Below are 14,190 nucleotides of genomic sequence, written 5' to 3' on the forward strand. Positions count from 1 at the left end.
AAAACAGGTAACTCCGTTTAAAAAAACAACTTCAAAAATCATGTTTTATTTTTTATTATTTTTTATTTATTTATTTATTTGCATTCCAAGTACTATCAATACAGTTGGGCTGTTTGATTTAAATAATAATAACTCCAAAAATACAGCTAACTAACAAAATAAACAATAAAAACATGACAACACAATAAAAAACATGATTTAAATTAATAAAGTTATGTTTTTGCAAATCAACTCTTCATATCATAATCAAGTATATACTGTGTATGTATGTATGTATAGATAGATAGATAGATAGATAGATGTATAAAAGAAAGTGGAACAGCACTATAAAATGATTTTTTTTTCTATTCTTTTATCAAGACAAAAACCTAGTTAATTTTAGTTCCCTGTTAGTTTAGGTAAAGTAAGTTGCTTTGGGTAAAAGCGTAGATAGATAGATAGATAGATAGATAGATAGATAGATAGATAGATAGATAGATAGATAGATTAATAGATAGATAGACAGATAGAGATAGATAGATAGATAGATAGATAGATAGATAGATAGATAGATAGATAGATAGATAGATAGATAGACAGATAGATAGATAGATAGATAGACAGACAGACAGATAGATAGATAGATAGATAGATAGATAGATAGATAGACAGATAGACAGATAGATAGACAGATAAACAGATAGATAGACAGATAGATAGATAGATAGATAGATAGATAGATAGATAGATAGATAGATAGACAGATAGACAGATAGATAGATAGATAGATAGATAGACAGATAGATAGATAGATAGATAGATAGATAGATAGATAGATAGATAGATAGATAGATAGATAGATAGATAGACAGATAGATAGATAGATAGATAGATAGATAGATAGATAGACAGATAGATAGATAGATAGATAGATAGATAGATAGATAGATAGATAGATAGATAGATAGATAGATAGATAGATAGATCGATAAAAATACATAAAACATCACCATATACAAAACATTAAGTGTGACTTAACAAAAATAAAATTATATATAGACTATATTTTCAAGTCATTGCATAATATTCATACACTAAAAGTACTTTAGCATTTATTTCTGTATGAATGTGGCTAAATATCAAAGTTGCTTAACGATTTTTGTATTTTTTCAGATCATACTGCATTTTTATTTTAATTATTAATTACATTTGTTCACTTAGAACTATTTTATTTGGTTATTAGATATCATACAATAATTACCACACCATTGCTAATGACAAAATAGGCCTAAATAAATATATTTATTATTTATATACACACACGCCTACATTTAAACACCTTTAAATTTTGGCATGTGTGTTTTTTAATACTTCGCCCTAAAGGCGAACATGTTAAATAAAGTTAGAAATAAGTGAATTAATGGCAGTATAACAACACTGTTCCGACATGCTTTTAGGTGTGTTAAATCGTTTAATAAACCGTTAGTGGGAAGAGGAACATTCTTGGAGAGAGCGAGCAGTCAGCTTTTGGGGGAGCTGTCGTGTGTTTACTAGAGGAGAGCAATGCGAGTGAGCGAGAGAGAGAGGGAGGACGGACGGAGGGAGTGAGTGAGTGAGGGAGGGAGAGAGAGAGAGAAAACTTTTCAGTTTTAAAGAGCGAGAGGAAGCGTGTGCTGGAGTCCCAACCATGCAGGTAAAAGCCTTAGCTAATTGCTTTAGTGTTAATTAAACGATGTTGACGCCGAATTGATCAAGAAGTTCCGATCGAGGGGGCGACGCGGATCTCACCGCGTCCCGAGCACGACAAATAATTAGATGCATGCCATTTCACTGCGAATATTTAGTTGCAATTCGAGTGTTAAAATCCCAACTTTTCTGCCTCGGTCTCTCATTTTGGCCCCGCCACCCCCTTTCGCTGCTCGTTGTGTTGCACGTCGCTCTTTTCGAGCAGCAATGCGCTTCATCCATCGTTAATTACTGCGTTCTGCAATTATTAAAACACACTTATAATGCTAAATAACTACATTATATACACAACGGCGAACTTAGACCGCCAACTGCAAGGTATTGGCTTGGGGAAATGCTGAAACGCTTGTTTTTAACACATCTGTGTGAAGCAACCCAAATTCATTAATTAAATAGCTTAGTCGATGTAGGCCGCAATTTCCGCTGTGGAGCGGACGGCGGGCGGGGAATGCCTCAATGCCCGACCAACAGGCCACAATCAGGGGGGCGAGGAACTAATCAAGACCGAGGTTTTTCATCTGAGAGGCGAAAGCCTATTTACACAATTCAATTAGTGCGATAAAGCAGACTTGTACTGCAGCATGTCGGGCGTTGCGATTGTTTTAGCGTTTAATTTATTCTCGCAGATGTAATTCGGCGTCTTTGAGAAGTTTGTGGGCGATTTGTGGCTTGATACGCGATACGTAATTAGTTGACCAATTTGTTGAGTGTGTTGTTAGCTGCGTTAGCCATGTGAAGTGCCACGAATGTTTATGGGAAAACGGCTTCTTTTGTTTTAACAGCACCCTTCAAGTAAGGAATCGCTCAAATCAGTCGCTTTGCAGCGATTAAAGTTGGAAAAGGGGGTAATTAGGGCAGCAGACTGCAGTGCGATGCACTTTAATGGGGTATTTGTCATGATTACACTGGGGGTGAGTGTGTGTGTGTGTGTATGTGTGTGTTAGCGAGCCAGGCTAAAGCTCTCCGTTTCCAATTGATTCAACAGCACACGGGTCTTGCTAATTAGGCTGTGGGTTAATTAACGAAATCATCAAGAGTTATGGCGGCCATATGAGCTCGCTGTCGAACGACAGTGTCCCGCGGCGTGTGGGTTCGTCTCTCTTTGACTTTTTAGAGAAGTTAATAGTACTTGTGTTGAGGATTCAGTGCATGTTTTCAGTCTAGCAGGGAAGCTAATTGGCGTGGCATTGTAGCACTGTTGGCATTTGATGTCTGTTCGTTCCTTGACAGTGGCATGTAAAAACGAAGCTGGAAACTGTGTCATTTAAATGATTTTGCATGCACACGCAAAATCAAGTCGTTTAGATGTCAATTAAGATGTTTTTTTGTCTCTGTTCTGGACGCGTGTGTTATTTATTTATTTGGGTTATTGTTTTAAAGAGACATTACTGCCATTACCATCCCAGGGGATTTGCACCCATTATCTGTTATTTACAGCCCATGTCACCTTATTCACAAGAGGCAACATGTTGACAGATCAACACTATGATTTCACTCACATCAGCATATTAGAAGACCAGTCAAGGTCAACATTTAGGCCTCCTCTGACGATAAATAGCCTAGTTATTGCAGAACTGATAAATGCATGCATAATTCTGGGTGTTATATGAGGGATGCCTCATATAAAGTGATGTATGTTCAAATGCATGAATTATAAACAAGCCGCAAGGTATCCGGGGTACAGATTTGTTATGTTGTGTCTAGCAGAAAGATCTGCATCTGTGAATCAAATTTGATGTCTTGCATAAGTACTGTTATAAGTGCATAACAGCCTGTATAATAAGTCAAAATGTTATACCTTGTTGTAAAGATACTTTATAAATGGATGAAATGGTGGTTTGATAGATGTGTCCTTTTTATTATTGATTTGTATCACCTTATATCAAAGCCAATTAATGAGCTTATTTGATCTGAACAACTATTTTAGTGCTGACTGTATGTTATACATATTTGCACTGTCAGAAGGAATTCTTTTACTTTGGACGCTATCTATAAAGTGTTTTTATTTACTATAGTCTTTTTTATGTTTATTAAAAGGGCTAATTCACCCAAAAATAATTATTCTGTCTTCTTTACTCATTGTCATGTCATTCTATTTTATGTAATTTATTTCTTCTGTCTCATCAGGGTCCAATGTTGTTTGGACACTAATGTTTTTCGAAATATCCTACTTTACATACTGGTTAGGAATGACATGAGGGTGAGTAAATGATGACAGAACTGAATTTTTAGGTGAACTAGCCCATTAAGACTTTAGCTTAGGAAAGTGCTGCATTTATTTCATGTATTTGTAAATTTTAAATTTTCTTTAGATCACCGATGTGTTAAAAAATGGCCAGTTCCAAAAACACTAAATACTAGTAAAATATAATCTAAAATTGCTAAAAAGAGTGAATTCTGAAAGTAAATGAGTCATAATTTTTTTCCCCCTTTTTGAAATATGATTGAATATTGTTACATATGACTTTAATTTAAGGAGGAGCCTGGAGAAACTCTGGGAGGTGCCAATACCAGGGGGTCAATGTGGTTATGCCCTCTATGTCAGGAAAGTCAACCAGACCGTGAGAATCTCTCTCATCACCTTTCGGACAAACACAGTGTCCTCCCTGCTTGCCTTGATAAGTTACTGGATATTGTGAGTATATTTACAAACAGCACATTTAAAAAAAAAAAATGTAGAAATGTTTAATAATACTATTTTGATGGTGCAGGCTCTGTATGTATCAACAAAAGTAATGACATGGTTTCGTGTTGTCTGCTTATGTGTTTTTTAAGTAAATAATTTTTCTCTTTTCGTAAGGCTGCTCCTAAGCACCCTTCTATTGCTGAAGATGAAGAATCCAAAGCCCAAAATGATGCAGGTGAATTTTGATTATTTTCAGATGTTTGTGTTTGTGCCACAGTGGTTCAGCGCTATCCCAGCACTGAGATCCTGGGTTCCAGTGTTATTGATACCGGGCTTAGGTTATGCACCACTGGACGCACAATTGGCTGTGTTGGTGACCACCTCGCTTCAGTAGTTTCCATGGCAATGAAGCACCTGTAGGTTATAGCCTACTGAGTGTGGGCCCCCACAAGTATTCAGTTTTGTGCTGTGTCCTGGACGTGATGATTGAAAAAGAGGGGGAAAAATTATATTAATTTTTCCGGTTTTAAGTCATGAAAAGCTTTCAAGCTTTCTAAGGTCATAGATATTTATTATTATTATTATTATTTTTTTTTTTAACCAACATTGTTTGCATACAGATATTTGTGGATTCATATACTTATACATTGCACTTTCTTACTTTTAGGATAAATTTGTTAACTTTAGCTTTGGCTAAATGTTACTAAATATATTTAGTATTTCTGATATACACTTTTCATTTTTATTAGAGATCGACTGGCCATGGACCAGAACTGGCCGATTTTCCATATGATCGGCCCAGACCGGTGATCAGCCGGTCAGTCTGCCGATTCCGAGTCGGTCCGTTTTGACGTCACGCTTACGGCGACTGATAATCTATTTATTTCATGCCAGATGAGGCTTATGCAGCCTAGTGAGTGTGTGAGAGAGATTCGTGCAGAAATTGAAACAAATGAGTGCAACAGCACTCTCAGAAAGTTATAGATGCATACTGCGGTAGTAGTATAAAAAAAAAAAAAAAAAAAGTGAAATTTATAATATAAGCAACATTGCACAACCATGATGTTTGTCAATATCAGCATGATTTGCAACATGACACTGACTTTATATAATAGTTCAATAAACAAGAAGTTAAAATTAAGTGACTTACATTTTAGACACAATATTGACTGTTTTTGCACAGTTTTGTTGACAAAAATAGTTCTAATTAAAGCCACGGCTAAACTGTTGTGTGTCTTCAAGCAACAGAGCTGTGTTTCGTTACTGAATGAATCCATGGTTTTGAACGAATCAAGTGAGTCAATGATTCAGTAACTATTTCATAAATACAACCACTTGCCTTGTTTCTGAGCGAATCATTTATCAAGTCATTTGCTGGTTTGATTTTATATTTAGAAGTATCGTTGCCTTTTCCCTAACATTTCTTATTTGTATGTTAACATTAATCTTATGAAGTTATTTATGTATTTGAAATTTTGCGGCGTAAATGCATTTATGGCACCTCATCTTCATCAAACAGTGTGTAAATACATCTAATACCACTTCAGATGAAACTTCTGTTTCCTCTGCAGTGGAAAGATGGAGTTTCTTGATACTATTTTCATTTGAATGGTAACAACTTTACAATTTCTTATTATTTTAACTATATTAATTTTAAACAATGTAAGAATTTGGTCTCAAAATGACTGTTTTGTTATATACAGCAACCTTTTTTCAGTTAACTGTTATTTTTACCTCTTTCCAGTCACAGAGCACTTTATTTTTAGAGTTGTTTAAATGAAAGAACATCTGTAACTTAGTCCCAATTGGGGCAATTGCAATGTTTAATATCTTTTTATGTAAACAATTTTTTTGCATTGGGGAAAAAAAAGTATAGATTTTTGTTTATATATGCTGTCAATAATGGTTCTTAGAAAGAAAATCGTATTGTAACGGCAGAATCAGAATCGGCCAAGAAAATTGCAATCAGTGCATCTCTTCTTTTTTTGTAAAACAAAAAAGGGAAAATGATTAGTGGAAAATGAGTAAAAATGGTCCAAGACCTGTTTTACATATTCTACATAATGTTAGCCAGCTGTTTAGAGTTACAAAACTCCTTTTGGACTTTTTTTAAAGGCTTACTAACATTGAATTTTCATTTAATTCATCAGATGACACATCTCAGCTGAAAAATTTAGAGAACACAAAATCCCCCTCAATGGCTTCCCAAAATGAGAGCGAATCTACAGACGCAGGTGACAAGGGTGGTTCTTCTCAGGAAAAAGAGCTGGATGAAGAGATGGAGGGAGGGAGAAATGAGGAAAGTGATGCGGTGGGCCTGGAGTCAGACCAGGACAATGCGGAGCAAACTACAAAAACATCAGAGGCTTCTGTGAGCAATGGCAGATCTGTCTGTAAAAACAATGTATCCTCTGAAGGTGATAACCGTCCATTCAAGTGTAATGCGTGTTTGGAGTCATTTCCCACTAGAACGGCTTTAAGTGTTCATTATAATTCAACTACCCATATTCAGAGGATGAGAACCGGGTCAAAAGACAGTGACTCAACTCCTTTCCTGGCTCGACCTTACGTCTCCAACAAACCATACCAGTGTGCCGTCTGTCGTGTCTCCTACAATCATGCCATCACCCTGGAAAGTCATTTAAAATCTGTGTTGCACCAGAGTCGCAGCAGGAGTGCTGGGAATGCTACTCCTAGTTCCACCGCAAATACAGGAACTGGATCCATGGTTACAAATTTGGCTGCGACCACTGTTGGAAGCACCACACAGTTAGTTAACGCCTCCACCAGCAATTGTGTCACCCAAGCAAACCTGACTGCATCAGCAGTAACGACCAAAGACGGAGAGCAGGTGCAGCCTCAGCTAGCTCCCTCATTACTTTCTTCTCCGGTGGCCTCTGCACAAGCCATGTCTGCTATTCTCACTCTTCTGACTTCCAGCCCAAATTCTCTCCCACACTCCATTCTTCCCTCTCTCTTCACAACCGGGACGTCTGCAACACCAGGAGCTGCTACCCCGCAGCTTATACCCCAGCCTCAGATGCTCATGCCCCTGGTTTTGAATGGACTCCAAACCCCAATCCAGGGCCAGAATCCAGAGTCTCCAAACCAGCTTTTGCAGCAGGCAGTGCCAGTTCTTGGTCTCAGTGCTGCACAACAGGCTCTCTTGGCCCAAAGACTGAGTGGCTTACAAAGTCAGTGGGCTGCATTTGGCCTCCCAGCCACCACTCAGATGAAGGTAGAGGAGGCCAGCAAGACACCAGACAAGGGTGCAGAGATGAGAGTATGCAGTGAGATAAAAGTCGAGCCGTGTGATCAGCAAATGTCAATAAAATCTGAAGAGGACTGGAAAATTGATGGGGTAAAAAAAGAGATGTGTATTAAGGGTGAGAATACACAGGAGCAAAGTGAGAAAATGGTGGGCAATGACACAACATGCGATGAAAAAGAGCAAGGTGAAAGTGAAATGGAAGTCGAAGGGACCGGTGAAAAGGTGTGTGAGGAGGAAGATGCAAACTCCAAAGCAACGAAATCCACAGCAGCCCCAGTCCTTCAGGGTGATAGTCCTTTGTCATGTGTTTTGGATCCAAACCAAGGTCTCAGCCATACACATACCGTTAACAGCTCTGCTGCTGCTAACTGTACCTTTCGTAACACTAATTTTGCCTTAAGATCTTCAGGCCACAGAAGTGCAAAAGATCAACCGCTCTTGTCTTCAGGACGGCCTGTGCTCACTGAGTTTCAGTCTCAGGTTCTTTGGGCCTTTTTAGAGTCACGAGATGATGCTGAAACATCCAGTCCTCAGCGGGAGGACTGCGAAGCCCTCGGCAGGGAGGTAGGACTAAGTGGAGAAGAAGTACGCAAGTGGTTCTTAGATGCCCGGCAATCCAAAGATAGGGAGAGATTAGACAGCTTTGATGAAAGAGACAGAAGTATGGAGGAAGAAGAAGGTAATTTAATGATAGATGAGGGTGAAGATGGACACAGTCCATCAGCGACAGGTAGTCATGCCATTGACCTGTCCAGTAGTGCAGAAAGACACAGGATTGGTAAGGGAAGCCCAAGAGAACTCCTGTTGACATCTGATTCTGAAAATGAAGAGTTCTATACGTCTGTTATTGTTACTGATGAAGAAAGTCAAAGCAGCTCTATGAGGGAAGAGTCAGGTAGCCCAATCAAACAGTCTTCACAGGTAGAGCTAACATCTGACAGGTCAAGCGGTGGTGGAAAGGTTCTTCGCTCTACCACAGTCTTCCTTTCGGATGCAGAGGATGAATATGATGATGAACAGAGTGTGAAGAGGAAAAAGAGAAAGAGTGAGATTGCGAAGGAAGAGGTGGAGATCAAGCGGGAGAAGCAAGATGTTGATCTCGATCTTCAGTTGGAGGCGCAAGCAGACCCTCCTACTCCTCTTTCAGTTGCAGTCGATCATCAGGGCGTTCCAGCTGGGATCTTGCAGTCACTGCCCCTTTCCCTATCTTTGACTCAACTTTCCACCCAGTTATACAGTCCGTATGTACTCTCGCTTCCTTCGTCAGTTATCGGGGTTGGTGTTTCCGAAGGTGACCGGGGTAAAATGGCCTTTTCAAACACTCAAGCAGTTACTCGAAATCCAGCAGCACTTTCGGACCCCCTTAATGCATCCGCAGCCGCCACTCTTACACACTCCTTTTTATCTAACGGTAATGATTGCGAGTCTGCTTTGGATCTAAGCATGGGGAAAAACCACAGCTCTACATTATCATCAACATCATCATCAGCTAACAAGCCCTCTATACAGAAAAGTCATTTGCTTGATGGTCTGGGATTGAGACCAGCAACTGTTGGAGTTCCTACAGATGGAAGTCTCATTGTAGTTCAGGTGAAGCCCGATTCTGCCATTGCTATCCCATCTTCCAATAACAGTACTTTAACTAATCGCAATAATTTGGCTAAGACTAGCACTGTGTACATGAGGGCGGCAGAAAAAGTTAGCACATCGCTCATGGAAAGGGAAAAAGAAAAGGAGCGAGAAAAAGAGCGGGAGCAAAAGCGGCCAAAAGTCAGACGGTTCAGGGACATGAGGCGGTCCAGGACCATCATCCATGCCGACCAGCTTGATATTCTCTATGGATGTTATTTCAAAGATCCAAACCCTGGAAAGCATGAATTTGAGCAAATATCTGAGTGGGTGAACCTTCCAAAGAAAGTGGTTCAGATCTGGTTCCAGAATATGAGGGCTAGGGAGCGAAAGGGAGAGGTCCGTTTTATCAGTGATGGCACTTTGGCAGCTGTCGGTAAACCACTCATTAAGTTCACCTGGCCCCTCTCGAAGCCTATATTCTCAACCCCACCTAAACCTAACCCAAGTCCCTCTACTGGCTGGACCTCTGCGAAAACCCAAACTGGAAATGTTCCTCCAAAGACGGATAAGGTGAAGGAGGTCAAGGAGCCCCTGAAAACTCCCACTCAAGGTCCAAGCAGACCAAATCAGACACCATCTTTCACTGTTGTGTCCACCAGTCCTTCATTAGTTCACAAGACCAAAGCAGAAGCAACTCCCATTACAATGGTTAAAATAGCTCCTAAGACAGTGGCCACACCGGTTGCAGTCCCACTGCTTGTCAGTGGGATTCCTACATCTCGATCTGCTCCGAAAAGAAAGGTCGAAGAGGTACGAGCCGAGTCAGACCACACCGATGAAGAGGATGATGATTATCAAGGAGGGGTCGAGTCTGGGACTACCAGCCATATGGTGCCAAAACTGTCCACTACGCCAATTAACAAGTCTTCTGCCTTGGCATCTCAGAAACACAACGGGCTCAAATACTGGTCTCAGAAAAGTCCATTCAAGATCAACACCCTGTCAAGAGAACAATTAGGCCTGAGCTCACAGCGACCTACGCCCACTACCACCACCACCCCTACCACGCCATCCCCTGTGACAGTTACAGCATCCTCTGGTCAAAGCCAAAAAGAAACAAGTTACATGCAGCAGAACTCCACCCCGAGACGACCTCGAACTCATCTGAACTGTCTTCAGCTCTCCATCCTACAGTCGTGCTATGAGACGTGTGCTCATCCTAATGCACTGGAGTGCGAGGCGGTGGGTACAGAGCTTGGGCTTCCACTAAAGGTCGTGCAAATCTGGTTCCAAAATACACGTGCCAAGGAGAAACGCTGGAGGCTTCAGCAAGAGAAAATGGTGAGGACATTTTATTTAATATTGCAAAGCAGCTGGTTTTGTGTCAATTTTAGCATTTAGCTACTATGTCATTGGCCTTCAAGGTCTTCAGATGTATTCTCATGTCATACCAATGCAAGATATGTGACAGATGCAGCACTGATGAAGAGTCATCATAGTCATAGGGGTGTAAAATGATTAAAGGCATAGTTCACTCCAGAAATGAAAGTCATTAATTACTCATCCTCATGTCGTCCAAAATTCATAAGACCTTTGTTCATCTTCGGAGCTTAAATTAAAGAAGTTCATTTAGAGAACAAAAATTTACAGACAGTTTACTCACCCCCTTGTCATCCAAGATGTTTGTGTCTTTCTTTCTTCAGTCGTAAAGAAATTATGCTTTTTGAGGAAAACATTTCAGGAATTATCTCCATATAGTGGACTTCAATGGTGCCCCTGGGTTTAAACATCCAAAATGCAGTTTAAATGCCACTTTAAATGGCTCTAAACAATCTCAGCTGAGGAAGAAGAGTCTTATCTAGCGAAACGATATGTCATTTTCAAAACAAATTGAAAATTTCTATACTTTTTAATCTCAAATGCTCGTCTTGTCTCATCTCTGCGATGCGTAGTCTGTATAATCTGGGTCAATACAGTTAGGGTAGGTCGAAAAACTCCCATCTTGTTTTCTTCAACTTAAAAATAGTCCTACATCGACTTTTTTTCTTTTTCTTATTTTCATTCTTTTCAAGACAGTATGGACATTGTTAAAATAGTCCATGTGACATCAGTGCTTCAACCTCAGTTTTATAAAGCTACGAAAATACTTTTTGTGTGCAAAGAAAACACAAATCCGTTTATTCAACAATTTCTTCTCTTCCATATCAGTCTTCGACACGCTTCACGAGAGTACCATGACACATACGTGTGGCGCTGCTGATGCAGGACGTAGAGCATCCATCTCTCTTAGTTTATTGTCTGTAAATTCTAGTTCAAATAAGTGAGGCTAGACAAAAATTGCAAGTCATCTTCTCTGTCGAAATCTTCAGACATACGAAGACTGCATCCGGGTTCTACATCAGATGATTAGTACTCTTGTGAACGCACAGAGAGTTATTTTTGTTTTCTTTGCGCACCAAAAGTATTCTTGTCGCTTCATAACGTTACGGATGTCACATGGACTATTTTAATAATGTCCTAACTAATTTTCCGGGCTTTGAACGGGTCAGTTGCGTTGCTGTCTATGCAGAATCAAAAAGCTTGGATTTCATTAAAAATATCTTAATTTGTGTTTCGAAGATGAACGAAGGTCTTACGGGTTTGGAACGACATGAGATTGAGTAATTTAACAACATCAGGTAAATAAATGACCAAATTTTTAATTCTTTACTGAACTTGTCTTTTAAGACAGAGGGATTCTCATTGAATTTTACAGTTTTCTTTATTAATTTTGATATTGCTTAGCATTATTTTTTATTTTAAAGAAACTAACATTATAATTTTACGTTTTCACACAGTCTCCTAACCCCAATGACCCTTCTAAGAAGGTAGACGTCAGCTCGGGTAGCTACCTACAATATAACGCTCTCCGAGCCAACCGTCCCATCCTGCCCAAACCTGTGCAACTGACAGTTGTGGATCCAACTCCATCATATACCATCGGCCAGACAACAGGCCGCGAGACTCTGAGAGGCAAGTGCGACGCCTGTGGGGTTGAATTCGAATCCAGGGCTGCGGCACGTGACCACGTCTTCTCGGCTCGACATCTTGCCACTCTGAGAACCACTAACTTTGGTCAGCAAGCGTCGTTGGTCAGCAACGGATCTGGTACGGGGTCTACTGGCGTTGCCAGCCAGTCTTCTACCCCATCACCAGCTAGCAGCTCCAGCTAAACAATGAATTGAAGCTGGTTTTGTCTGCGGACCTACTAGACTTGTTGGCTTTCAATAGACAGAAGATGGGTGCTGGTCTTTTAAGCTAATGTTCTTTTGAGGCTCTAAAATTGGAGTGGGCCCAGTTGACTCTGGCCATCTTCGCTCTCTCTCTCTCCTTGGATATCAGCGAGACATTATTATTATTGTTATTATATAGAGTCTTTGCTTACAGGGCTCCTTTTAATGACCTATTGCCACAGCATCATTTTACTATAAATAATCTACTGAAATGGTAATCATGGACATGCTAATGCTTATGTGATTATGGTCCGTCTTCACAACTTCATCTCGGTTTAAACTCCTATTACGTTGGGTAATATTCTACTCACATTTACACAAAACACTTTGTTTGATTGGGAGAATCTATGGTAATGAAGCACCCAAAAACTCAACCAAAGTGCTCTGGGTTCTCAATTATGTTTGTGGTACTGCTTTTGCTTGAGCCAGGGTGGTCTTTAGCCTGTTTTAAAGCCTATATAGAAGAGTCGTTTCTAAGCTGATTTATCTCCAATCGTCTTGTTAACTCAAAGAAATTTATTGACTAGGCTACGCTAACAGCAGATGGCAATGAAATGACAAGTAAGACTGAGAATATGCGCGGTCTGGAGATTTTTGGGAGAGTGTTCTGAATCCAGATGCATTAAAATGAGGACTTTGTTAATACGATATATGCTATTTTTGAACAACCATCATGACAATCGTGTAGTCATCAGCAGAGCTCTCGTTGAAAGATGTCAGATGGTCATCATACAGCACTTTGACCCTTTTAAAAGTCTCAGACATGTTTTTTTAAGGTTTCGTGTTCCGCAAAATAAACCTAATTTTGTTGTATGGTGAACTGTATGTCAAACTATAATGAAGTATTAATCAGCTTTTAATGTTATTTTTAAAGGGTTTGCATTGCACATAGTTAAACACAGACAACAAAAAAAAAATATATGGATCAGACCTAGCCGCTGTGCACGAAGCCAAAGTCAAGTCTGTACACGATTTTATATGGATTTGTGGAACATCGAAATGACATACCTTGTACCCTCTGATAAACTTTTCGGTTTGAATTTTTAGGGAGTAACCCCAGCTTGTGGATATTAATTAAACACAAAAGTCATTTATTTATGATAAAAGCAAAAGCCTTTTAGAATTATGGGAGAGAGTTGTCATCTTTTTTTCTTGTTCTTTCATTAAGCATCATTTTGTGTTGTTGAGTGCTCATACTGAGTAGATTCAAGTATTTTTTCGTAAAACCCACCAGGAGAGAAGACAGGGTGCTTTAGTGGACCTGGAAACTACTCATCAGGGCAGCAGGAGGTGTGATTTGAAGGACATGAAATACTAAAGACGATTTTCCTTTTTGGTTTATTTTGTATAATATTATTGATACTATTAATACTTTAACAAAATGCAAAACTAAAAAAGATTTTTTTAATGAACTATATTAAGAAAAATGATATTCCAAAGTTATTCTACTTTTTGCTTTGTCTCATTAAAGAAACCAAAAAGCAATCTTGATTGGAAGTGTTCGCAATGCAAACCGCAAATGGAGCTCCCATGCCTTGACACTTTGAACTAGTCCAGGGTTTAAGCATGAGCTACGGATAAATGCTTTTCAGACAACTCGGCTCGGAACACTTGAACGTTTTGTTTTCGAAATATATATCCCAGCAAATACAAGTTGTTTTTCTTCAACTTAGCGTCAAGTTGTAGCTCTCATGAAATGAACATGGACTGGGTTGTAGTGCAGT

At 39.5% G+C, this 14,190-nt stretch overlaps 1 protein-coding gene across 2 annotated transcripts; it reads left to right on the top strand.

The window, feature by feature from the left end:
* Window positions 1-1,523: 1,523 nt before the first annotated feature.
* zfhx2 (zinc finger homeobox 2) lies at window positions 1,524-13,947 on the top strand. 2 transcript variants are annotated; one of them, XM_051098124.1, is made up of 5 exons: window positions 1,524-1,672; window positions 4,202-4,360; window positions 4,526-4,586; window positions 6,502-10,535; window positions 12,032-13,947. In XM_051098124.1, exons 1-5 carry the CDS (start codon window positions 1,667-1,669, stop codon window positions 12,404-12,406), a joined length of 4,635 nt encoding a protein of 1,544 aa, XP_050954081.1. In that variant the 5' UTR covers window positions 1,524-1,666; the 3' UTR covers window positions 12,407-13,947. The 2 variants fall into 2 exon arrangements, with proteins under 2 accessions (XP_050954081.1, XP_050954082.1); XM_051098125.1 differs by lacking the exon at window positions 1,524-1,672 and adding an exon at window positions 1,939-2,043.
* The last annotated feature ends 243 nt before the right edge of the window (window positions 13,948-14,190 follow it).

Source organism: Labeo rohita, chromosome 24 (genome assembly GCF_022985175.1).
Source record: "Labeo rohita strain BAU-BD-2019 chromosome 24, IGBB_LRoh.1.0, whole genome shotgun sequence".
Lineage (NCBI taxonomy): Eukaryota > Metazoa > Chordata > Actinopteri > Cypriniformes > Cyprinidae > Labeo > Labeo rohita.

What these genes read in the sequence shown, in the direction of transcription:
- zfhx2 (XM_051098124.1), top strand. An exon ending in TTGATAAGTTACTGGATATT is followed by an intron (nt 4,361 to 4,525) that starts GTGAGTATATTT and finishes TCTTTTCGTAAG; the next exon opens with GCTGCTCCTAAGCACCCTTC. An exon ending in GGCTTCAGCAAGAGAAAATG is followed by an intron (nt 10,536 to 12,031) that starts GTGAGGACATTT and finishes GTTTTCACACAG; the next exon opens with TCTCCTAACCCCAATGACCC.